The following is a 25,543-nucleotide window of genomic DNA, read 5'->3' as shown; positions in this document are numbered from 1 at the left end:
AATAAATCCCCTTCAAACTATGACCATCCTGTCATCAAAGTAAGACTGTCCTCACATTGTCCACAAATGTTTGGTCCAGTATAATTGCAAGGGAATAAGCTGTCACCACTGGCATAGACAACGTTCCATTGCAATGGAACTAATAAACTGTTAGGAGATTTATCCTGATACTCAATATGTGGTTTCCTTCCAATAACATTGTCTATTGCTAACTCATTTTGAAGGCATGACTTAATTGATGCCATGAAGCTAAACCACATTTTCTAGCTCCTGTAAGAATTCTGTGCTTCTGAGTATTAGCTTTTGTTTTTTTAGTGACATCAGTTTGTTTTAACATTTCCATCTGGGGTTCTATTGTGAGAGGAGATTTAATTTAGGCTTTACTTTATTTTTCTGAATTTCTCATGAGCAGAATTTTGATGAAATAATCTTTGACAATCCAAAAGACCCTATACACTACTGTAGCATAATCCAGTTTCCCCCTCATCTGACAGTTTCTATCTCATCTGACATCTTTTTGGGGGAAAAATGAATATTTTAGACAGGAGACAAACACAAGGGAAAGGAGGGATTTGGGGGGTGAAATTAGGGGCAGATGAGAACTCCGGTGTTTTGGTGAAATGTATCTGCTTGCTTGGTGTACGGTGTACTGATTCTCAATCTTCCAACTTCCTCCACATTTCTACCCCATTTGACTCCCCCACCTGCAAGGTCAGCTGCTCCAAGGAGCAATTTATAAACTTGCAGTTCATATTGTGGTTGCAGTTCCAGGACTGACATGAAATTAAATCAGTCTTGAGTGCTATAGGATACAAAAGCTACCTTCCGAGTTTACTGAGCCCTCCACGACTCCTAATAAATCTTGGAAAGGTAGCATTCCACCGGTAACTGCCCAGTTTCTCCTCTCACAAAAGGTCCTTGAAATGGAAACAACGAAGTTTTCTTTGAGGCTATATTTCACAGTGCGAAGAGAAGGATGTACATGGAAGTCACATTTGCAGGTGCCCTTTTCCAACTCTGGGGCAAGCACTTTGTGTGACAATGTTAAATGAGCCTTTAACGTCTATGTTCCATGCTGTTGGGGGTCCATGTGGTATGAAAACGCCCATGAAAGTTTGACTGTATCCACGAAAGTTCTTAGTTTTTCACTGGCCACAAGGTACATCTTTACAAAGTCGTAGGAGCTTGTAATTATGTCTTTGCCACAAACATGCCACTTCTCAGTTTCTGGGGACTCGGGAGTTTACTTCCGGAGGCTGGTAAGGAGTCTGAAGAAGTAGATGTTGTCATATGGTAATGCTGAATGCCCCAGCATAACTCATGTTTTCTGAATGCTCTAAATTTAATTTTAAATCATTAGTTGTATTAGCTTAAAAGCTTGGGACACAGAGTCAATTACCCCGTACAGTGCAAAGTGTAACACTTCTACCTCTCTGGCTGAAGTATTAGGATCTCCAGTGATGGTATAGGTGTCAACTAGCTAGGTCATGGTAACCAATATTTGGCCAAACACCAGTCTAGGTGTTACTATACTGATGACATTAGATGAGATTAATATTTAAAACAGTAGATTTTGGGCCTCCCTGGTGGCGCAGCGGTTGAGCGCTGGGTTGCGAAGCTGCCCGCGGCCTCTGCGGCGCCGGTTCAATCCCCGGCTACTCCCCGGCCACCGGAGGAGGGTCCCGCATGGCGCGCAGACCTCTCCTGCTGCCCGCTGCTCCCCTCAGCAGTGTACTTCGGTCCTTCTGCCTGCTCTGCTCCCCGCTCTGGCTCTGGTGGATTCTCTCGCCCTCCCGTGCTTCTGACTGTACCCAATGCTTGTATAAACAAACAAATAAATAAATAAATCTTAAAAAAAAAAAAACAGTAGATTTTCAGTAACACAGGTTGCCTTCCATAATGTGGGTAAGCTCACCCAATCAGTTTGCTATACCCTAACAAGTTGAATATCCTAAGGAAAAAAAGAAGGAAGTTCACAGAAGAAGAGGGAATTCTACCTCCAGACTGTTTTTGGACCCAGCTACAATATCAGCTCTTCCCTGCCTTCCGGTCTGCTAGTCTGCCTGCAGTTCTCCTACTTGTCAGTTATAGTCCCAGGCACTAATTCTTTAACTCTTTCTTGTACCGCACATACATACACACACATATATATTATCTCTCTGGTGAACCCTGAATTATATACATTTTACAAATACGAAACAAAATCTCAGAGATAAAACACCATGCCACAGGCCACACAGCAAGCTGGTTAGCCAGAGGCAGGCCGGGCAGCACTCAGCCGGCTCCTGCTGGCAGGGACATTCTCCTTCTAGTCAAAGAAAGCCGGTGTCCCTCCAGCCTGTGGCCAGCAACCACCAGAGGGGCTTGTGAGAAGTTGCTTGTATTTAATCCTGTCATCAGTTTATTGGAAAGCTTTTCACTGCAGATCACTTGAGGGAAAGCGATTTGCTCAGGATGAATGTGGCCACCAATGTGTTATTTCCCTTCATCTAAACAGTGTCTCAGGCACACTTCATTGATCATGCCTCTAAGCTGAAAGGTCTCCTTAATGCTAGCCAGCAAATATTATGTTTCTCAAGCAGCCCAATGCTGTCAACCACATTTCCTGATCTACTCTGATTAGATATATAAACAGGCTCAGTAAAACAGAGCCTGAGCTTTGCTGTTAAAAATATAAGATAAGGCTTCCATAAAGATTCATCAGCAGCAGAGATGCTGTCTAAGTTAGATCTGAGCCCTCAGAGCTGCTGCTTTTTTGGCATTGTAAAGGGTCAGTGAGTAAGTAACCACAACTTATAATCATGTTTTAATAGTGGCTGGTATTCTCACCGAGTAGTACACCTTGGGGAGAAGAAAGGGTTGAAATAATTGAACAGGGTCACAAAGTGGTCTTGCATTATTGACCCAGCACAAGATTGACGTAGCTGAAAGTCCCTTAATCATTTATATCAGCTAAGTGTTCCCCAGCAAGGAATGGGGAAAAAAATGGGCTGATACCTGCAGGGTACAAAATGCTTATGCAGGAAGACAAAGGACTCCATTGAAACTCAAATAAACCAGACAATTAAGGCAAAGTTGCAATCAAACCCAACATCTTATACCTTCAAGCCATCATGCCTACTTCATTTACATCTTTTACCATAAATATGCCTAAGACAGAAAAAGTTTGTGAAGTTTTATGATAGATAAGTGTGCTTGATTGTGTGCGTTTCAAAATACTCTTATAACATTTGTCCGAATGAAGAACTAGCTGATCTAAAGGATCTTTTCGGCTCTAATTTCTTTAAATGAGAACATAAGCCTTTTCCATATCATTTTTGGTATTTGTTTTCAGAAGACTAGAAAGGGTTATCAGTATCAGTTTTAAAGAGAAAAAGGAAGGGTGAAAATAAAAAGTTAGATGATCCAAAATGTTAGTTAGAAAAATGAGAAGTTAACATACTGAATGAAGTTTTAATGTGTTTTGATATTTATATATATTTTCTAAAATATATTGGGCTCACAGAAAGAACTGATTATCCAATTAAATGATCACTTGCAATTTTCCTCAACTAGCCTCCATAATTTCCACTTAATACTAAAAATAACTGCTAACTCAGTTGAGCATTTACTTGTACCCAGCATTGTTCTAAGCACTTTACACTAATTAGCTGAAAAAATTCTGTCAGCAGCCAAGGAGCTTGCTGCTTTTCCCCCTTAGTTGTTTTGGTTTATAAAATTATATGTGTTAAATTTAAACTTTTCTTGAATTAAAATAGTCTTCTTCCAGTTGATGCCTAAGATGAGATGATGTTTTTATTTTCTAGGGGTTAGAGTAATCAGTGGTCCCGGTGTATGGCTACATATCAGAATGACAGGAGGAGCTTTCCAAAAATACAAGTTGCTGGCTCACACCCCATACCGGATGAGATCCAGGAATCTGCATTTCCAATGAGAATGGTATTTTCAATACTCCTTTCAAAGAAAAGGTAACTGCTTTGCATGAAAGTTAAGTAACAGCCTGAAGTTACAAAGATAGTAAGTGGAAGAGCTACATTCAAACAAAGGATGTCTGCAGGTTTTTTTTTTATTTGATTCATAATTTAATAATTTTTAAATTCTAGCTAAAAGTAAACATCATTTACTTAGAATGCTCTTTTGTGTGTGTATCAGAAAAAAAATCACTAACCATTAATTTCAAAGTAATTTCAGTGTTCTTAAGCACTTTCATCCAGCCTCCAACTGATGATTTCAGGAACAGAGAAAGAGACTTCCTGAAGAAAGTTTTCTGAAACTTTCCTTAAGAGTAATTATGAAGGAAGAGTTCCATGAACAACTAAATGATTTGGTGGTCCAAAATGAAAACTTTTTTCCGAAGAGGACCAAAAACTAATATACAGATATTGTCACCAGGAGGCCATAGGGGATGAAATGCTTGATCAAAAGGAAACTGAGGAAACATCTCCTTTGGGACCTTACTGATTATAGATGAAAAGAGACTAGACTGTAGAGAAGGCTGCACAGCAAAGTTTAGAATGTAGTGGAGGAGAAAGTGATTCTAAAGCAGGAATGGATGCATTGCTGTGAAAGACCTCCCAGGGCCGGACAGCACCACAGGCAGGTTGGACTCAGTTGCATCATTTTCCTGTAAACAGGAAGTGTATTTAGGGCCACCAAGCCCCTCTCCTGCTTCACTGAGGACTGAACGGGAAGAGCTCCTCCTCTCTATGTTGCTCCCAAATTATTGCCAGCAGGGCCTGTATTTTCAGAGAAAAGATGTTGTCCTGGGGCCTAATGCAAATAAAACAGCGGCAACATTAACTAATAATGACAACAATAAAGAAAAATAAATTGAAAAAAAAAAAAAAAACTAATATAACCATAGGGATAAAATCCACCAGATTTTAATATTAATTTTAGTAGATAAACCTTTTAATCATTTTAAAGCTCCTTTGTTAAATAAAACTAGATTTTTAGGACCTGATGTTTTTATTGCATGACTATTATTTGTAGCTGTTAATCAAAACATATTAAAAGGAGTTTTTGAAATTTTTTGGAAATAAACAATATGATTACTTCTCTAAATACATCCACTCTCTCACACAGACATATTCCCTCACAAACATAAATCATTCTAAGAGTTATGTTTGAAGAGAAGCTGTCCTATAAAGTACTTTTCTATTAGATTAGCCATATCATTTTAGAGTTGGAATTTCTTGTATATCAAAGGGAAAAGATTATAAATGTTTTTTTTTTTTTTAAGTTGTACTCCTGTTGGTCTTAGTGTTATTCATGCTTCTATAACAAGCAACCTATTTCCTTTTCCAAGGTCTCAAATGCTAAAAGCTAAAGGGACTTTGGGTCATACTGAAAGGTACATTTGGAGACCTTGTGCCACCTCTCCCAAGCTTTCAGAAGGGTGAGTCAGTATGGACCACCTTTCTACCTTTCCTTTAGAGTCGGGTATCATGAGGCTTAGCTTACACATGTAAATGTGTTTCAGGTACTTTGACTGGAGAGAATCCCTCAGATGATTGGGTCTATTAGCACAGCTGTTCAGACTTCTAGGACCATCGGTGTTTCTTTGGGAGAAGCAGAAATGACCCTGAACTAGAATCAGGAGCCCAGGGTGCCAGTGCTGTTGGGGTGTTAGGTGTAAGGGCAGGAATGGACCACAGTGCAGGTTTTCTGATCCCATGCAGACCGAGTAAAGGAGGAGTCAGAGTCCTTAGTGGGTTTTTGCAGGTCTTTTATTGGGGTTCACCAGGCATATGGCAGGCAGGGGTGCTGGGGGGCCGGGGGGCTGGCAGGCCTCCCAGCCCCCAGGAAATCCTCACTCTATCTGGGCTCTCTGGCGTTCTCTCTGCTTCTCTGGTCTTCTGTTCGTTCTGCTGCTTCTCAGCTTCTTGGCTTCTCTTTCGGCTTCTTCTTCTGCTTCTCCTCGCGTCCCTGTGACGCCACCCTTAAAAACACAGTCTTAGCCCAGGTGTACCCACTCCAGGTGCCCGCCATCAGGCATGCATTCAGGATCACAGGGTTCCCTCATCTATCCTGATGGCGGGAGGGCAGAAAAGCCTGATATTTTCCCTTACCCTACAGTAGGGTAAATGATTGTCAGGCTTTTCTGCCCTGCCTCCATTAGGATTGATGACGGATCCCTGCGGTCCTGAATGCATGCCTGATGGCGGGCACCTGGAGTGGGGCGTGGGCATACATAGGTGAGTACACCTGGGCTGAGAGACTGGGCTTATAAGGGCAGCGTCATGGGACGCCAGGAGAGCGAAAGGGAACTAGAAGGAGGAACAAGCAAGAGACCAGAAGAGAACCAGAAGAGAGACAATGAGACCATGAGAGAACACCGGAGAGCCCAGAAAGAGTAAAGATTTGCCAGGCTCCAGCCCCCCACCTGCACCCCTGCACCCCTGCCTGCTGTGTACCTGCTAAACTCAAAGCCTGAAAAAGCCACCAAGGGCTCCCAGGACTCTCCTTTACCCTGTCTGCTCAGATCCTATAGTGATCCTGCCCTGTGCCCTTCCTACTGCTGCAAGGTCACTCCCTGTCACTCAGTCCCAGGCAAATCCCAGGACCTTGTTGGGCTTTTGCCTCTAAAGCGTCAGGGGCGGTTGAAGCACTCCTGGGTACTCTCTGATGGGGGGTCTACAGCTTCCTAACAGTGCTTCACAACAAAGGTGCAGGACAGGCATTTGAGGGACACATTTCTGAGTATGGTAATTTTTTCCCAAGGGACACAACGTGAATCTCTAATAAAATCTAACAATGGAGGGCCTGAGCAAAGGTCTGTCAGGCATTCTGTATGTTATTTTAAAAGTTCCCACACATATTCCCCCACCTTTTCTAAGGAAAGGAATTTTATATTATAAACATTACACTCAGGGCCTATACTGTAAAGTGAGTTTTTTCCTTAATTCTGTCTTAATTCTCAAGTACACAATGCAGAGATAAACAGATCTTACTTTTTACTGTTTAAAACTCTGACTTATTTATATATAAATCCGGAAGCCCTGCAGTCAATGGTGTGCAGGGTGATACAGGTCAGGTTACTCTGCCGTACACCACATTCTTGGTTGTAATTTCCTGTTTATTCAAGGTAAAGAAGAGTCTCGCTACCACAGGCTGGAAACAGGGAAAAGTCCTTTGCTCCTACAGGAGTTAGAAGAAATTTAAGGACTATCTCTGTTTTTTAAGCAAGCTGTGTTTACTCTAACCACTACAGGGTGTAACCCTGCCAATTTCCTCATCATGTTTATGTTCCATTGCTCTATTTACGTATTTCTTCCAAAACCTCATGATTGCAGCTGCACACGTTGTGATTTCTTTCCACCATAATATAACACCTTTCCCTGATATATCACATCCTGAGACTGCTACCTTCCCACATTATAAAATCCATCCTCTTCTGCTGTCCACTGTCTGTTGATTACCTAGCAACGTTTGAAATAAACATGAGGTTGACAATGATTCAATTCATGAAATAAAGAAACGACAATTCTCTGCAGCCCCAACCTTATGAAGTGCAACTCTTTCCCTCCTACCTGTTAAGTTTAGTTAAGATGAAAACTGTCTGTCTCACCAGCTGAGGTGTGAACAACTTGACTATTGAGGCTGAGCTTGCACATCCTTTGTCCTTTGTACCTTCAGGATTATTGGTAGAGTTAGTGGCCCCTGAGCTGCTAACCAACCACTGTGCTTACTCTGACACCCTTCAGAATGCAGCTGTGATTGGTGATTAAGCCCTTTGCCTTCAAAGCAAGTACTTAAAAAAAAAAAAAAAAAAACACTCATTTTCAGTTTCTGACTAATCTTCCCATTTTCAGATGCAATGCTGACTAATCTTTCTATTTTCAGATGTGATACTGAGTGGACTTACGGAAATGCAAAGTAAGGAGGTAGTTTAAGAATTAGCAAAAGTCCCTTAACGAGAAATTGATCGATCATTGAGGGACATCCTTGTGGGTAACTAGAACACATTCTGAGAGTACCTTACAGTCTTGAAACTAGGTTCTGTAAATGAGCCCGTGCACACTGATGGGAGGTAAGTAGGCCAGTTGTTCTGGAAATTCACAGTTGTGATGGCTCTTCTCAGTTTCTCATTCTGTTCTACTTCAGTTTTAACTCATGTAGGGTTTTATAGACTTTTGTAGAGTCCTGAATATGGCTACTCTGATCCAGTGTGTGTTGATCTCAGGCTGTTGACATTTCAGGAACAATCCTCTGTTGTGGGAGCTGACAGTGGAGGATGGTTAGCATCATAGCATGAGATGATTACCTTTCTTTTATAATGGTAACTTGAACATTCCCAGACCCCCCCCCCACCAATAATCTACTAAATCATACCAGTTAGGAAGCTCTACTTTCCAATAGTGGGGGAAACCTGTCTATGATATTGAATACAAAACCCAAGATGTGGTAAGGCAAAAGAACCAACACTAGGGGACTGCAGTAAAAGGTCCAGCAGAGACTCCCAAGAGCCCATTTAGTTGCCCATGAGAGAAAGCACTCTGGGCCTCTGCCATATCGAAGGGTACCAAAGATAGACTAGAGCCGCATTTATCCAGTAAGATTTCTCTTTTTGCTCTTCCAATAGGGGGCAGGAGCAGCACACTGAGTGTGGAAGGAGGATTGAAAGAGGAAAGAGGACAGGAGCAAAATATGACTCATTCTCTACACCTGCAGCCATTTAAGGCCAGCCAGGCTAGGACAGGGAAATCTGATAAATGAGAAACTTTGGGTTTCAGATCTACACGTGTGACTGGAGTTTCACCTATGGGTGACGAAGACAAAGGATACCTTAAAGTGCACTTATGGGGTGAGATATAAAGAAAGAATAAAATGCTTCCATTTTGTCATTTACCAAGTATTAAGTACTGTAACAGGCATATTGCCAACTTTAAGCTCTTCAAGGTGTACGAAAGAGCACAAGTTCTGCATTGAAATTGTCATTATGACATGAAACAGACGGTCATTAGGAAAATTAAAAAGCCTAAAGAAGAGAAATATTGGCTTCTGTTCCCAGAAGATCCAAAGATTGTTCCAGTCCCACCCTGTCTTGGCTTCCTCTTTTGTAAACAGTAGTTTTTTTTCTGGGGATTATGTTCTAGCTTCTTAGGTTCCCATGAATGTCTGCATACTGTATCCCATAATGTGAGACCCATGGCTGCCTACTCTCTGCTCTAGATGCCCTGAGGAATGGCCACAAAACTCCTGTTCTATCCAAGGCTCTTAAAGGACACATTGATAATGGAAATGTTGGGCCTCCCTGCTGGCGCAGGGGTTAAAGACACAGCGCTATCAAGCTATTGCTAGCCGCTACAGCACGAGTTTGATCCCCAGCCGGCCAGGGAGCAACCGCATGATGCAGCAGACCTCTCCTGTCTCGCCCACTGCTCCTCTCAGCAGTGTATTTCAGTCAGTCTGCCTGTTCTGTTTCCCACTCTGCCTCTGGTGAATCCTCTCATTCCCCCGCCCCCCACACCTCTGGCTTATACCCCACTTCTTGTATGCATAAATAAATAAATTTAAAAAAATAATGAAACTGTTACTGCAGGAAGACCAACAAGATGTGGCGCAGTATCCATAGATTATTTCATTTTAAAATATTGGGGGAGCAGCCTGACAAGATAGCAGAGGAGTGGAATTACCAGGTTTGCTTCCTCCACGTGTTCTCAAGCAACTCACAACAAAACAAAGCAAGCAACCACTGAAAGATAAATGGATGACTATCCCTTACACCAGGAGCAATGCACAAGGGAAAGGACTAGGAGAAACTGTCTATTGTGTTTAGAGTGCTACTGATACGGCTGCCATATGAGCCTCTCTGCTGTTAACTCAGGAGCACATGCCTACATTAACAATTTAAAAGCTGGGTACTGCACTGCAGAAGGGGAGCACAGAGTCAGTGTCCAGGACAGAGGGGGCATCACTGGAAAAATATAGGAGTAAGGGAGCAGAATGGTGATTACTGATTTAAGCCTGAGGCTCTCAAACTAGAACTGTTGGAGTCCAAACTGGTGGGTAGAGCCAGATCAGATCACCTCCTTCTCCTCCTAGAAGAGGCTATTATTTGCAGCATGTGGCTATGATTTACTAAGTACCTGACCAAGGGCAAACTGCCACAAACACTGAATGCTCTCACTATCCAGGGATTGAAGCACCTGTATATTAACAGCAGGAACAAGTACCCCAGGAAGAGGCCCTAAACTAAAAAGGCAGAGAAAAATTCTCCACCAGGACTAAGTCTATTGTTCAACCACAATCTAGCAGTTAATGTTGGCATGGGATTAACTGTATGTAGTGCCAGTAGGCACAGGGCAGCTTCACTATCTATTTGGATAGAGGGATAAAGGAGATTACTGGAGCCCTCAGGGGATTTTTCAGGCTTTATGCTCTCAGGGAACCAGGTGCACAGGCACTCTAGACAGGGAGGCTGTCATGCAAGGAGGCAGGCACTGGCAGGGCAGTGGGCTGTGAGGCAGACAGGTAACCGAGCTTCCCAACCTTCCCCATGAGTCTCTATGTCTTTCTCTGGGTTCTGTCTGTTGTTCTCTCTCTTACATCATCTTGTGGTCTCACCTTTTTTGTAGTCACGCCACTGGCCTTTTCATTGTTGCTGCCGCTGCTGATTTTTATCACCACCTCTAAGTTCAGGTGTGCACACTTGCACATGTGTATGTACCCATACTCCAGGTGTCCACGCTCAGGCACGCTTGCCCTGTGATCATGTGCCTTCTGCATTAACACAATCAGGGTCACAGGTGATAGCCACAGAGGCTAGTGGTGAAAAAAAGCCTGATTGATTCATTTACCCTACACTGTAGAAGATATTTTGACCAAGATATCCTAGGGGAGGGGTTCATTGAGGAATCCCACCATACAACTAGATACCGACGGTATACTAGGGAGCTTGAACCTTGATGTTCATGGAACTAGACCTGTTGACTCCTTACTGCTGTTAACTTTGTCAGCACCAGTGCCCCAGGCATCTGAACAGGTGCCAAGGCAGTAGTCTGTAAAATAGTAGATACCTAAGATCCTGGGCATTAAACCTAGGATTAAACTCAGCTTCTCATAGAAGGGATATAAAGCCAATTTACTAAAATAAGGAAAAGGAAACTCCCTACTACAACCCATATAAACTAAAATGAAGGGACAAAAGAACATATAACAAATGCTAGAGCAAAAAAAAAAAAAAAAAACTTCCAAGAGAAGTTTCCATTGTGCATAATTGCTGAATATGCCTGCAGAGGAGTTTAAGGTAACAATTATAAAACATGCTTGCTGAATTAAGTAAAACAATGGATGATGTTAAACAGGAACAAAGCCAAGGTCAAGAAAACATGAGACTGCTACAACCAGAGCAAATGGATCTAAAATATATTATAACTGAATTTAAAAACATAATAGAGGGCCTCAGCAGTAGACAAACACAAACAGTGGATCTTGAAAGCACAGTCACAGAGAACCCACAAACTGAACAACAAAGAGAAAAAAAAAACAATAAAAAATGAAAAGTGTAAGAGCTCTTTGAGATAACCTAAAGACAAATAACATCCATATTATACAGATCCCAGAGGAAAAGAAAAAGGCATAGAAAATTTATTTAAAGAAATAGTAACCACCAGCTCAGTCTGGGAAATGAACCAAGCAGATGTCCTGTCCAAGAGGCCCAAAGTGTTCCAGAAAAAAACAGAAAGTCTATAACTCACAAATAAATTGGGGAGATGACTAAGAAAGCACTCCTTCATTTTTTTTTGTAAAAAGTTTAAACATTTCTAACTTTACTTTCACTTTAATAGAACTCCAAAAGATACCTCTTTCTATTAAATACTCAAGGTTGGAAGACTGAAATATTTTCTAAAAGCCAGCTAAAACTTACTTGGGTAAATATCAAGTTGTTTCCTGTCTGTCTATATAATAAATTCACCTACAGATAATCCATACATCTGTGGACATATACAAAGCGGTCTTTGCTTCAAAAGTCTCCAGTTTCTCTTCTAAAATTTTTGTTGTTTTGTGAACTTGCTGAATAAAAATATCAACAAAACACTAAATTATTTAGAAATAGAATAAATAGAAAATAATTTATTCATTCAAATTTAAATCCTCTTTGTTTATAAATACTATCTTAATAACTCTATCAAGTTTCACTTTGCAATTTGCATAATCCCCTAATGGTAGTGAAATAAAAATATAAAAATTTCAAAAACACATTTTGCAGGAGATCAATATTATTATTATGTTCCTGGATCCTTCAAAGTAAGCTTATCTGACAATTGAATTACCTCTTATCTTAAGATATAGGGATAAGAAAATGAACTCAGTATTTGGTGGGGAGAGATTTAATATTAATAATGGAAAATGTGTTGAAGCAAGAACATCCTTTATTTGTTCACTTAATCCATTCTTTTCTTCCCTATTTCATTTTCTAGATAAAGCAGTTTTTTGCTTTCCTGAAGATGAAGATTTCTATACAAACTTGCCATACTTGTAAGTCTGTTGGTGCTACTCACTTGGGGCTGGATTTTTAGTACAACTTCTAGAATGAAGTAAATCCTCTTTTAATGTTATCTGTTATTCAATCAGTGGTATGCTAGATCTTCCCATACCAAGAACTTTGTGAGTTATCCATACAGCAACCTTTCTCTCCTCTGCTGTTGGAGCTGTAATAGATACTTGCAAAATTTTTGATAATGTAGCACACACACTCCAGACTTCCAAAGTTAGCTCTATTAGTCTATAAATTCTGCTATAAAGAAGAGGGTGTGATGGACCACACAGTGTAACATCTGTAGCCAGAGTAATTCCTGCTTCCTCTACAGTATTTACCTCAGGTGGACTGTTTCATCATTTCAATATTCTGACCTCACCATGAACAAAATCTCTCAACTCAGCAAGTGGCTCACAGCTCAAACAGAAATGAAATGTTCAAAAATAAACTACAGAAATGCTTAAGTAAAAGAGAGAAATAAACACACAGAGTGCCATAAACTAAATAATTTGTCTTGCAAAAAAAAAAAAAAAAAAAGAACTGATTTTCTGGGGTATTTCAACTGTTACCCAGTCTTCCTGGACCTCCAGAAAGAAAAAGAAGGTAAATGCTTTGCCTGGGCTATGCCATTAACCCGCTTCTGTTATATTTCCTTAAGACTGGCTTTCTGTTTAACACTTAACCTCTTGCAAAACCTTTTGAATACCTCTGCCATTTCTCAGATCAGATTCAGCAAAATTCTTGTTGCCATTTAGCTATGACTCACTCTTCCAGAAAATGTTTTTGTTCTGAGACCCATGGCTTCCTCAGCAGATAAAGTAACTGACATTAGAAATGACGGCCTCCTTCAAAGTTCAGTCTCCACTAGGGGGTAGTTTGATTTTGTAATGTTTTCTTATAATCTTGTTGGTTGACTGCCACCTATTGGTCGACTCTTCCAAATAAAAGCAAGGTTCACCAAGGATGAAATTGCTTGGAAAAAAAGAACTCTTATTTTTCAGTGTCTCTTAAAGCAATACATAGTCATTTTACCCAGTTCAATAATTCACATATAAACCAAGTAAATATACAGGTTCCAGGAACCTTTTTAAGAGATGATTGTGCTGTTTTTTTTTTTTTCCCCCCCATGTCCTTTCCTTTAATGCACAGTCTGGAACATGAGTGCCAACATTCTAGACTTTGAAGTCAAGGGCACAGGCTGGATGGTAGGATGGTGAGTAGAGGATTCAGTGGAACAAGGTTGCATGTAGCGCAGTGTAGTCACCTCTAGACTTTGTTATGTTACAAAGAAATATACTTTAGTTTATTTCATTTTAATTTAAACTTTTCATTTAGAGTCATGCTATGACAAAAAGCCAGCATTTTGCTCTTATAGATAGATCTGTCTGTTATGTGTTGAAATATATCCAAATAAGATTATTGCAGATGTAATTAGTTAAGATGAGTCATTAATGGGGCCCTTATCCAATATGATGGTCGTCCTTATAAAAAAGGACAAACACAAACACACACACAAGGAGACCCCCAGCTCAAGAAGAAGGCACAGATTAGGGAGATGTTACTACAAGCCAAAGAATGCCACAGTTTGTCTGAAAATCACCAGAAGCTTGATAACAGGCATGGAATAGATTGTTCCTCAAGGGCCTGCTGACACCTTGATCTTGGATTTCTAGTCTCCAAAACTGTGAGAAATTAAATGTCTATTGTTTAAGTCACTCATTGTGTGATAACACATTATCTTCACTAATTAAAGACTGATTAAAATAATCTGAGCTTAATCTAGGCTAATATTCTTACCATTCTGATAACAAGAATTACATATGCATCCATGTGCCCACCTGAACTTCTATCAGAACCTGTTAGCTAAGTTCTTCATCAGCAGTTTTGGAGAAATCTCAGTTTATCTGAAACACTACAGTAAGGGACTCTTGTCATTGTCCCATGGAAGTCAGCTCTGTCACACAGGAGTGCACTGGTCACTCCAAATGTTGGTTTGTTTTGGTTTCTATGCAAATTATCTTCATTCAAGAGAAGCAACTATGAGGTTCTTGGCCAAAGTGTATTTCCCATTTTTGACTATTACTGGCCAGTTATTGAAAGAATAAATGAACAATGAGGTGGATTTGTATGACACTAGCCTAGGAAAGTACATCAGACCTTTTCAACAAATTCTGGGCCAGGTAGGGCCTCTGGAGTCACATGTCCCTGGATAGAAATCTCAGCTCTACCATTTACGATGTACATGACCTTGGAAATTATGTGATCTTTCTATATCTCAGTTTCCTCATCTGTAAAATGGGCAGATAATAATTACTTTGTCATGAGGTACATGAACTGCTTAAAATGACTCATGCCATGGTGCTGCAGCCAGTTTGAACTGACTCTCAGAGATCGATAGTGCACATTCTTTATGGTTCTGCAAATCTTCCCAATCCCACATTCGGGGCATCATTTTATACCTTGAAAATAATTAATGAGAGTATAAACATGATGGAAACTGGTAAACCTCAGGGACTTTCTTGCATGGCCGTTGTTTATAAGGAACTTTTACAGGAAGCTTTACATAAATGTTAACATCATGACCCAGTAGGCACTACAACTCCCTTGTGGTTTTGTGAAGGCATTTTGCTAATTAAATAATTTGAATTAAAATAACATCGATGGGATTCCTCTAGCAATTGATTACCTCAGAAGAATCGGTGCATACATTTGTGGTCTATAGATCTTAATCTTTAATTCACTAGGACTGGCCTTTGGTTCCATCATTGCTGTAAGGAGTACAAAGAGAGTAGGCGTTCCTAAATATTTGTTAAGTGAATAAATAATGAAGAAAATTTCCCAAACATTTGCATTTTTCAAAGGGCTTTCTCATATATTTCATCTTTTCTCCCAAACTATTCTTTTACTTTGAGAGGTTGAGTTTTATCCCCATTGCATAGCAAGGAAACTGAAATCCAAAGAAGTCCCTAGTTAATGATTTGCTTTCTTTCAAATGAATTAATACATCCATTAGTCCAGCATTTCCCAAAATGTGTTTCATAGATTGTGAATTCTGGCAACTGTTAATAGGGATTATGTGACAGAGGAATCTATGGAAAAATGTTTCAAGAATAGTGAAGTGAAAAAATAAAGACAATCTACTTAATTACTTCAGGTTTTTATCAGACTTTATTAAACCAATGTGCTTTGTGAACCTGGGGTAATATAGGTAGCATTTCTCATCTTTGCAGATTTTTTAAATAATGTATTCAGCAGCAATCCAGTGAAACTCTCATTGAAGCAGTGCTTTTCACACAGTACTGTTCATTTCAATGATCAGGCAATCTTGTTAAAATGCAAATTCTGACTCAGTGGGTCTAATACAGGGTCTGAGATTCTGCATTTCTAACAACCATCCATGGGATACTTTCCCACACTTAGACTGGCAAGACATTAGCATCTACCAAAATCAAGAAGAAATATTTGGCATCCTATGAAAGGGCAAACACTACTGAAGCACATCCTACTTGCCACTAGACCAACTGTTTAAACAAGTATGCTGTTTGGAAGGGATTAGGGAATGTGGGACAAACCACACGAAGAGCAAGATTTGGAGGAGCAGAGAGCAAGACTAAAGTTAGATAAGTAGGTCAGGCCTCATTCACCTAAAATGTAAGTGGTAAATTGTTTGGGAAAGGGACAGAGATGGTTAAATAGCCCCTCAATTCGTTCATGGGCTTAGGTGCCTTCATTTTTGTCATTAAAACCCAAGAAAAGGGCCTCCCTGGTGGTGCAAGGGGTTAAGCACAGCACTGTGAAGCTACTTGCAGTCTCTGCAGCATGAGTTCAATCCCCAGCTGGCCAGCCAGGAAGCTACCCACATGGCACAGCAGACCTCTCCTGCCTTGTCCTCTGCTCCCCTCAGCAGTGTATTTCAGTCAGTCTGCCTGTTCTGTTCCCCACTCTGTCTCTGGTGAATCCTCTAACCCCCAACCTCTGGCCTGTACCCCAGTTCTTTATGCATAAATAAATAAATAAATCTTATTAAAAAAAAAAAAACAGGAAGAACCAAGAAAGAGCTAGTGAGCAGTAGAGGAGAGAGCAGAGCAGGAGCATGGGAGGGAAGGAGGGTAAGAAGGAGGAAATAAGGAAGGAAGAAAGGAAGGAAGTATTGGTCTAATTTAGTATTATTTTCTCTCTCTAGTCATAATCTCAAGTTCCATGGGTTATGAATTTTTAAAAAACTCTAATAAAACATGGGATATTAACCTCAGAAATTAGAAGGGGAAAGTGGGCTGGGATGAAAAGAAGGCTAACCTGAGCCAGGTGAACGCATTATATATTATACAAAATATAATCAGATATTTAAAAGCTTCACAAATCTGCCTATTTCAAAGACCCTTCTTTCTGATCAGACCCTGTTCTTGCCTGGGAACCCAACTTTGGCAGGAGTGCTGCCAGCAGCTGCTCTCCCTGCCAGCTGTCTTGGTCCAGAGACTCCTCTCCTGGCAACTGTGTTTTAATAACCTTTGTGGGTCACACAATTCATAAATGTAGAGCTGGGATTAGGCTAATGGAGGTGTGATAAGATTCTCCCATGATGTTTCTACCGATGATTCATTTCTACCAGTTACAGCTTGACATATTTTGATAACTTGCTAGAAACAAAAAGTTTAAAACTCATGACTTCCTAGTAGATCAAAACCTTATCAGTGTAAAACAATATTTTTGCCTAATTTTATATTTTCCTCCTTGATTTCTTTAAGTTCATTTGTCACTCTTGTTTACATTTTTAAACTTATCTTTATCATCTTTCAGGATGAAAATTTAGATTATTCCTTAGTAATTAACTTTCCTAACTCAAATGAAGGGCAACGTGACTTTTATAGACGTTTAGATTTGCTATTGGAATTGATATAATCTATTTCATCTGTATAGTGATAATGTTTTGGATTTTTGTGGGGTTTGCTCTTTTATTTTATTGCTTGTTTTCCTTTTTTATTGGTAGGTATTTATTCTGTTTAAATTATGTTTGTGGTTATTTAATTTTAAAACAAAATTAACCTATATTTAGTTAGAAGTACCGGGTATGAGGCAGTATTTTTAACTTTTATTTGAGTAGAATGGACTCCTCACTACAAAAAAATGAATGATTTAACATTCATATTCACCACCAAAATTGTGAAATGTAAACAGTTTCACTTTTTCCCCCTTTGTTGTAGTTGCCAGAGCCATCGGGGTCAATACTGAAAGTATAATCTAGTTACATAGAGCTGGCTTGCTCTATGAGCTGTACACAGTGGAAATTTGGCAATGGGTTAGTCATTTTCTCATAAACATATGTCCTATGTCATGCATATTCCGGAATTCCTGATCTCTTGGAACCTTTGATTAGTGAGAATTCATAAGTGCCTGTTGTTTCACACTTGGCATTCAGGCATGGGAAGTTAAAAATAACTTTTGAAATATCATAAAAACAGCCAGTGCCCAACAGGACTTTAGGAAACATTCTTTTTCTTTTCTTTTCTTTCTTTTTATTTTTTTTCCCCTCATGTTTCAGACCTTACTGTGCCTTACTGCCCTTGTCTTATCTCATGGATTTGTAGCACTTGTCACTTGGGACTCCTCATTATGGTGAAAAATGAAACAAAGGGTGATATTTTCCCCCATTACCTTGTATCCTGAGTTGGCCAAAATATATACACAGGCAATGGAAGAACTGAGAATTTGCCTTTTCTCTAACCTGTTTTAAAATGCAATGCAGACAGGCTAAATCCAGTTGGGAATTCTGTGGGTCACAAGTGTCATTAGCAGTGCATAGAAGCCCCCGTCTAGCTAGACCTGACTCTTCGGAATATTTACATGGGAAGGTTAAAATTAAATCATATTTTTGTTTGTGTTAACTTAAATTTTCTTCTTTGAATGTTAAGATAGCTGCTTAGTGACCAAGCTGTTTTGTTTTTTAATCAGTAATACATTTCTTGTTTAATTCAAAACCAATGATACTACATATCTTAATAAAAACATTTAAATGATACATATAAATCTCTGTATATTAATATGACAGTCTAAACATATAATCCTAATCTGCTATTTGCTCATCCTATTTGTGTCATTTAAAATATACTGTTTAGATCAGATTTGACATTTCAAAAATTATCATCAGTAGTAACTCTCAGTATAGTCATAGTAAACAGTCCTTAGTACAATTTTCAAAATATGAAGATATAACTATATGTTCTTGTGAACTTAAAATTCTGCACCAAATTACTATTTTCTGGCACTGTGTGTGTACATACATGAGTATTTTCTATAATGGTTTCTTAAAATTTATTTAAAAATAATATTATCAATAAATGAAAATTATAAGTATAAAATATAAATAAGTATAAAATAAGTATAAATAAGTATAAAATAAGTATACAATAAAAATAAGTATAAAATTATACTTATTTTTGCAATTGCCATTTTAAATGGTTTAAGCAAAACATCCATCTTGACTTTTTCCCACTCATTCTTTGCAAGTAAAGACCTGCATCTTAGAAAACATTTTACCCAGTGTAGTATCCAACCTGAAAGATCTAATCCACATTTTTGCTCTATTGGTATGCTTTTCAAATTAAACTATTTTAAAAACTAAAATTAGAACAACTACTATATGCATCCCAGCACTGTTAGGGCCCTATTTTACTATGTTTTCAAAATGGGTTATGGTATTTGTGCACCAATTTGGGGTGCACTAAAACAAGTGACTCAGTTTTCACAGATACTACTCTTTTTTTTTAAAGATTTATTTATACAAGAACTGGGGTACAGGCCAGATGCATGGGAGGGTGAGAGGATTCACCAGAGACAGAGCAGGGAACAGAACAGGCAGACTGACTGAAATACACTGCTGAGGGGAGCAGCGGGCAAGACAGGAGAGGTCTGCCACGCCATGTGGGCTTCTCATCGGCCGGCCAGGATTGAACCTGCGCTGCAGAGGCTGCGGACAGCTACACAATGCAGCGCTCAACAGCCTATGCCACCAGGGAGGCCCGCAGAGACTACTCTTGATGAATCTCCATATGCAAAGAACATCAATGAAGCCAATGTGGTACTATCTAAATAACAGTGAAGTTCCCAGATTTTTATATTTCTTATAAATGCTAAGGCTTAAAACATGTCAAAATGGGGCCTCCCTGGTGGCGTAAGGGTTAAGACGCAACCTATGAAGCAATCCACAGCCACTGCCGCACAAGTTCGATCCCCGGCCAGAGAGCAACCCACATGGTGCAGCAGACCTCTCCTGTCTCGCCCGCTGCTCCCCTCAGCAGTGTACTTCGGTCAGTCTGCCTGTTCTGTTCCCCACTCTGTCTCTGGTGAATCCTCTCACCCCCACACCTCTGGCCTGTACCCCTGTTCTTGTATGCATAAATAAATTAATCTTCAAAAAAAGATTATTAAAACATGTCAAAATATTTTCATAGAATTTAGCTTTTTCTATCTCTGGGTTTTTCCTCATAATTGAATTTAAAGCAACTTAAAAAGACTTACTATTTTGAAAAATTATACCTGTCACATAGGCAGTACACTTCATATTAAAACATAAACATATTCTGTCTTTCAAGGGCTTGATAAGTTCTGTGGATTCACTAGTTTATGAAAACTTTCAAAATCCCTGATCTCTGGAAGGTCATTAGCTGGCAGTGTTATTTACCAGGTTGGCTTAAATTCATTTCAAGGCATGATGCCACCAGCATAGCCATTACAGGATATTAAAGTGTACAGTCAGGGCTTGTACCTTGAGTGTTAAAGGCCACAATGACTTAAATGAGATAAGGGCCATTGATCTTACAAATTGAGTGGCAATGACACAGTTGACCACTAGATGGCAGTGTTCTCACAGTCACAGAGCCGGTCCTGCTCACCTGAGCAGAGCGACAATCTGATTTAATACATTTCCCAACGTTTTTAAATTTGGATGAGAAATATTTTTTTGCAAACTTATAATTGGTAAATATTTCAGGGTGCCACCAGACAGTGGTAAGTGCACACTTTTTTTTTAATTTTTCTTTTCTTATATTGTTCATTTCTGTACAGTATTTGAAGCGCACATATTTTTAAAGATAGGTCAGCTTTGCAGTTCTTTGGGACTGTTCTGGTCCCTTAGTACACCCAGCATTTGATGAGTAAACCTCACTGAGTCACGGAGCTTAGGCCCTTGTTGGGGTGGGAGAGACTGAGCCCCTCTTTGAAGACTGAAGTTTGGCTAACTGGTTTCATTTCTTCACAGGACCTAGCCTGTATCTCAAAGACTGGGGATATCACCAGCATCACAGTAAACTCAGGACATGGAGGTTTATGCTGTCATATGTGATTTTGTGTCTAGCGAAGGTTCTGAAAGTAAACATGTCTGCACTTCAACCCCAGCTCCTGCTTTTTTTCACTGTGATTTTCCTCCTGCTTTTTTTCACTACTGGCATCTTCAGAATCAATGATCTGTAACTGTATGGCATATGGTTGTTCTTTGCCTGAGCTGCAGTGTTTTTACCTTTATGGACTCAATTTGTAGACAGGAAAACAATAGTCTCTGAAGTGCCCCTTGATTCCCCCCCTCAATATTTCTCTTTTTGTGGAATCCTTTCATAAAGATCCTGCTTTGCCTCTGGCTGTGCCTATAATAGGTCTTGAGAAATTTGAGTTCTGAGCACAATAGTTTCTTCAGTATTTCTCCAAGAGACTTGCAAGCTTGTTTGGAAAGATTAAGTGAAGTCTTCTTTCCAGGTTTTGTTGTTACTGACATATTGCAATACCACTTCTGACCAAGAGCCAAAATCACCTCTTCTTCCTCTATCAATTTTTTAAAAACTACTGAATTTCTCAATGATAGCTTTCTCTTACAGAGTTTTCTTCCTTGATACTCATTTTTTTTTTCAGATTTGGTTCAGAGAGTGGATTATAGCTCCCTTAGGCTTCTAAATACTTCTGATTCACATAAAAGTACCAATTTTGCATCTGGTTGTTCTGTATATATTCATTGGCAGCCTAATACTGTAATGGTGTAATTGCAATTGAAGATTATTTAAATTAGTACTACCACCTCTCTTTGAATTTGCAACTGAGCAATAAATTTCAATAGAAGTTTGAGCATAATTACTTAACTGTCCCTGCAGGTTTTCTTGAGATTTAAAAGGTGCGGGTCTAGTTGCTGACATTAGTTGGGTTGGCCCATAGTGATCTTGTTACTTATTTTCCTCCTCAGGACCTGTGGAAACACTTGAATAGCCTTTTGGGAGTACAAGGGGTGGACATCACAAAGGGTGGCCTGCAGCTTCCTGTTCTCATTCATATCCCTGCTGAAATTGCTTGACCCCATGTCAGTATCAAACATGTCGGTGTCAGGGACTTCAGACCAGAGGGTCCAGTTGTAGCAGAGCAAAGCTTAACCCATCATAAAGTCACACGAGTCCTCTGTCTTTGGGCTCTGACTCTGCTGGTTCAAAACCACTCCCATAATGTCAGCAGGAGGTTTTCTAGTTCCACAGTCTGGCAATTTGCCCTTCCTGGCACTCTGGATCTTGTAGCCACGAATGTGTCACTCTACAGCAGAGTTCCCAGGAGGCTTGACATCCAAGCCCCTGGGGTTGTGGGGCTACTGGCTATTGTCAGGCCTTTTGTCCATGTGCTGCATGTGTTGGCTAAGTGATTTTTAAAGTGAAGTATTTCTTAGACTTGATATGTTTTAAAATAATCCTCTTGTGCCATGGCAAATAATAGTTTTGGAAGGATGCCACCAATTTTCAGCTACCTTTTAAATCTCATTCTCCTTAAATATCAGCCTATAAAACAAATCTGTGATTTCAATGTATTTAGCAGAGAAACTGGAAGTTCTTACATATATTAATTCTATATCTAGTCCTCAAATGATTTTTTTTATTTACATCATCTTCACATAAATCACCACCACTTGAAATCATATAGCTGACTGGTGAAATGAAACCATATCCATCTAACTTAGAATAAAAGAAGTAAAATGTATACTTCAATTTTTATAACTTATCCAGATATATAAGTGGCCAAAGACATTCATCAAAGATATTACCTCCTGGGGAATAAACTTGAGAATCAGGGTAAAGGGGAAATGAAACAAGAGGACATTGAGAAGATCAGTGGTGAGGCAGGTGATTAAGTCATACTTTATATCAAACAACAAAAGAAAAAATGATACATGTGATGGAGGCATTTTTGCAGAGCTAGAAAAAATTAAAAAAAGAGACTCACACAATAATTGCTGAGGTGATAACACAGGTTTTATATTTGTTGTAGTTACTGGCAAACAAAAAAAAAAAAACAGAAATAACATGCCATCTCCAGTAAAATTCACATACATCATGACATCTATTAATTTGGGTCTTGACTAAAGTGCCACTGGTTGTGTTGGAGCAGCAAGAGAAGAGGTTGAAGAAATTACTTATTGTCAGAACAGAGGACACAGGGTTCCACCCACAGGATTTTCAGGGCAAAAAGCCTACCAAATGATAGAAACTAATCTAATTATTCATTGTCAAATGCATCACATATTATATCGTTTTTAAGCAATTCAATATTACATTTATATTCTAGCTTAACTGTTACATTTATAACTCCTTATCATCATTAAAAATGTGTGCTCTAGCAATTTAGTTTCAAATAATGAGAGGTAAAGTCTAACTTGAACATATCAGCAAGGTTTCCCAATAGGAGTGACTCGCAGAAAATGTGGAGAGAAAGATAGTTTATTTTTATATAGAATGCAGGAACCATGTTTCATGTGCAGTGAAGTCAGAATCAAATTTCTGCTTTCTTTCCCACTCTTTCCAAACTGGAACTTAGACCCAGCAAGCCCTGCAATTGCCCACAGGAACCCCACTACAGGCTGGGGTGACTAATGCTAAGGGGCTTGTGTCTTTGCCTTAACTGCTTTCAACACAGAATTCCATTTGCTATTCTTTTGTTCCAACTGCTCTTTTTTAAACCTGTCTTGGAAGGAACTGTGGTTATCTTCATCATCCCCTGTCTCTGAGATGATTTCCATCTTCTGAATGATGAGTTTAATCAGCTCATGCTGTTTTTCCAGCAGAGAAGTGAGATCCTTCAGCCTAAAAGGATACACGTTTCATCAATTTATTTCTAACTATTCTTTTAACCCATTTACATGCAAACCCCCCACCCCCCTGGTTCTAAGTGTTCCATATTAGATTAACTGTGCTCAGGTCATAGCCTCATTCTAGTCATAATCCTACTAAGGAATTTTTAAAGTTTAAGTAATTTTCCTAAGGTAACCCTATTAGTTCATGGCTAGTTTTTTTTTTTTTTTCAGTTTCTGTTTTTTTTTTTTTAAAGATTTATTTATTCATTTATACAAGAACCAGGGGACAGGCCAGATGCAAAGGAGGGTGAGAGGATTCACCAGAGCCAGGGTGGGGAACAGAATAGGCAGATTGACGAAGTACACTGCTGAGGGGAGCAGTGGGCGAGGCAGGAGAGGTCTGCGCGCCATGTGGGATCCTCACAGGCAGCCAGGGATCGAAATGGTGCTGTAGAGGCTGCGGGCAGCTTCACAGCCCAGTGCTCAACCCCTGTGCCACCAGGGGAGGCCCTAGTTTCTATTTTAAAGATTAAAACACTGCTACACAGAAGGTCTGAGCAGCTTCCCAGGGTACAGTTAGCAATATAGTACAGTTGGTATAGTACAGTTAGTAACAGTTGAGTGGGGCTTTGAACTTTGGCAAATGTACACTAAAGCCCTTATGTTTAATGACTGCACATAATATAGTTTCTCCAAAGATCCTCAAAAACCTTTATAGCTCTGATGTATGAATTCAGATGACTTGTGATGAAGAAAGTTCAAGATACAGACTGGCCAAGTGAATGGTGAATAGCAGCAAATAAAATGTTCGGTCTAAAAAATGTTTCATGATTTTCAACATATTGGCACCATCAGTCAGTTAAGGTATGACTTAATATATGAAATATATAAACACTAATACATAGTACAGCTTTACACAATGCCTCATTGTTGAAGAGTTTTACGTTTGTCAAATAAAAAAAAAATGGAAAAATACATACCGGTATTTCTGTTTCAATATTTCTGTTTCTAAAGATGTATCAACATTTGGCATTTCTTGGTTTGCTTCGCAGGTGCAAAACAGAGAACGAAAAAAACACTATGGAATAAAAGATTAGTAGTTACTTAAGTAGAACTAAATTTAGGAACTATTTCTTGAACACGTGCCAGAATTCAGCTATTGAGCCAGATATTCTAAGATATTCTACAAGCACAGATATTCTAAGACACAGTCTGGCCCTCAGACCTCATGGTCTGTGAGAAAAGTAGACATGAAAAGAACCACAAAACGAAGACATATATAATGTAATAGAGGACAGTATAAGATGTGCTAATAATACAGTAAACTGATGTGAGGGATGGATGAAGAAAAGGTTTAACTAAATCATTTTATATATGCTCATGAAAAAATGTTTATCATAAATGGTACTATTTCACACAGGATTAATTTTTAATTCTTCAAAATGGCTCTCTACTGTTATCCAGCACAACTGAATTTCACATGGTGATATTTCTGAAATGATATCTCATTTTTTTTTAATTTGGTGTATTTTATTTATTTATTTTAAAGATTTATTTATTTATGCACACAAGAACTGGGGTATAGGCCAGAGGTACAGGTGTGAGAGGACTCACTAGAGACAGAATGGGTAACAAAACAGGCAGACTGACTGAAATACACTGCTGAGGGGAGCAGCAGGCAAGACAGGAGAGGTCTGCTGTGCTATGTGGGTAACTCCCTGGCTGGCTGGGGATGAAACTCATGCTTTAGTGGCTGCGGACAGCATCATAGGTTGCTCTTAACCCCTTTGCACCACCAGGAAGGCCCCAATTCTGTGTCTTTTAAACAACTGGTAGGCTGGAGAGGGTGCAGAGCAGATGTGAAAAGACCACAGATAAGATAATTCCAGGCAGGAAAAGAGGAGCACACGCTCAGGTCACCCAGGAAGTCACCTGGATGCCTGAACATGGGACTCGTTTGTGAAGGGAGA

At 39.4% G+C, this 25,543-nt stretch overlaps 1 protein-coding gene across 3 annotated transcripts in view; it reads right to left on the bottom strand.

Moving 5' to 3' along the window:
* Positions 1-22,741: 22,741 nt before the first annotated feature.
* TRPA1 (transient receptor potential cation channel subfamily A member 1) overlaps positions 22,742-25,543 on the bottom strand; it is a 45,381-nt gene continuing 42,579 nt past the window's right edge. For all 3 annotated transcript variants that reach the window (XM_037505429.1, XM_037505437.1, XM_054692189.1), the window contains 2 exons: positions 24,554-24,651; positions 22,742-23,583 (listed from right to left, as the gene is read on the bottom strand). In XM_037505429.1, coding sequence (XP_037361326.1) covers positions 23,376-23,583; positions 24,554-24,651 — 306 coding nt within the window. In that variant the 3' untranslated portion in view covers positions 22,742-23,375. The remainder of the gene's footprint in view (positions 23,584-24,553; positions 24,652-25,543) is intronic.

The sequence above is a fragment of the Talpa occidentalis genome, unplaced genomic scaffold (genome assembly GCF_014898055.3).
Source record: "Talpa occidentalis isolate TD23 unplaced genomic scaffold, MPIMG_talOcc4v2.1, whole genome shotgun sequence".
NCBI classification, from domain to species: Eukaryota; Metazoa; Chordata; class Mammalia; order Eulipotyphla; family Talpidae; genus Talpa; species Talpa occidentalis.
The sequence above is the reverse complement of the archived record's forward strand: the minus strand, read 5'-3'. Positions and strand labels throughout refer to the sequence as shown.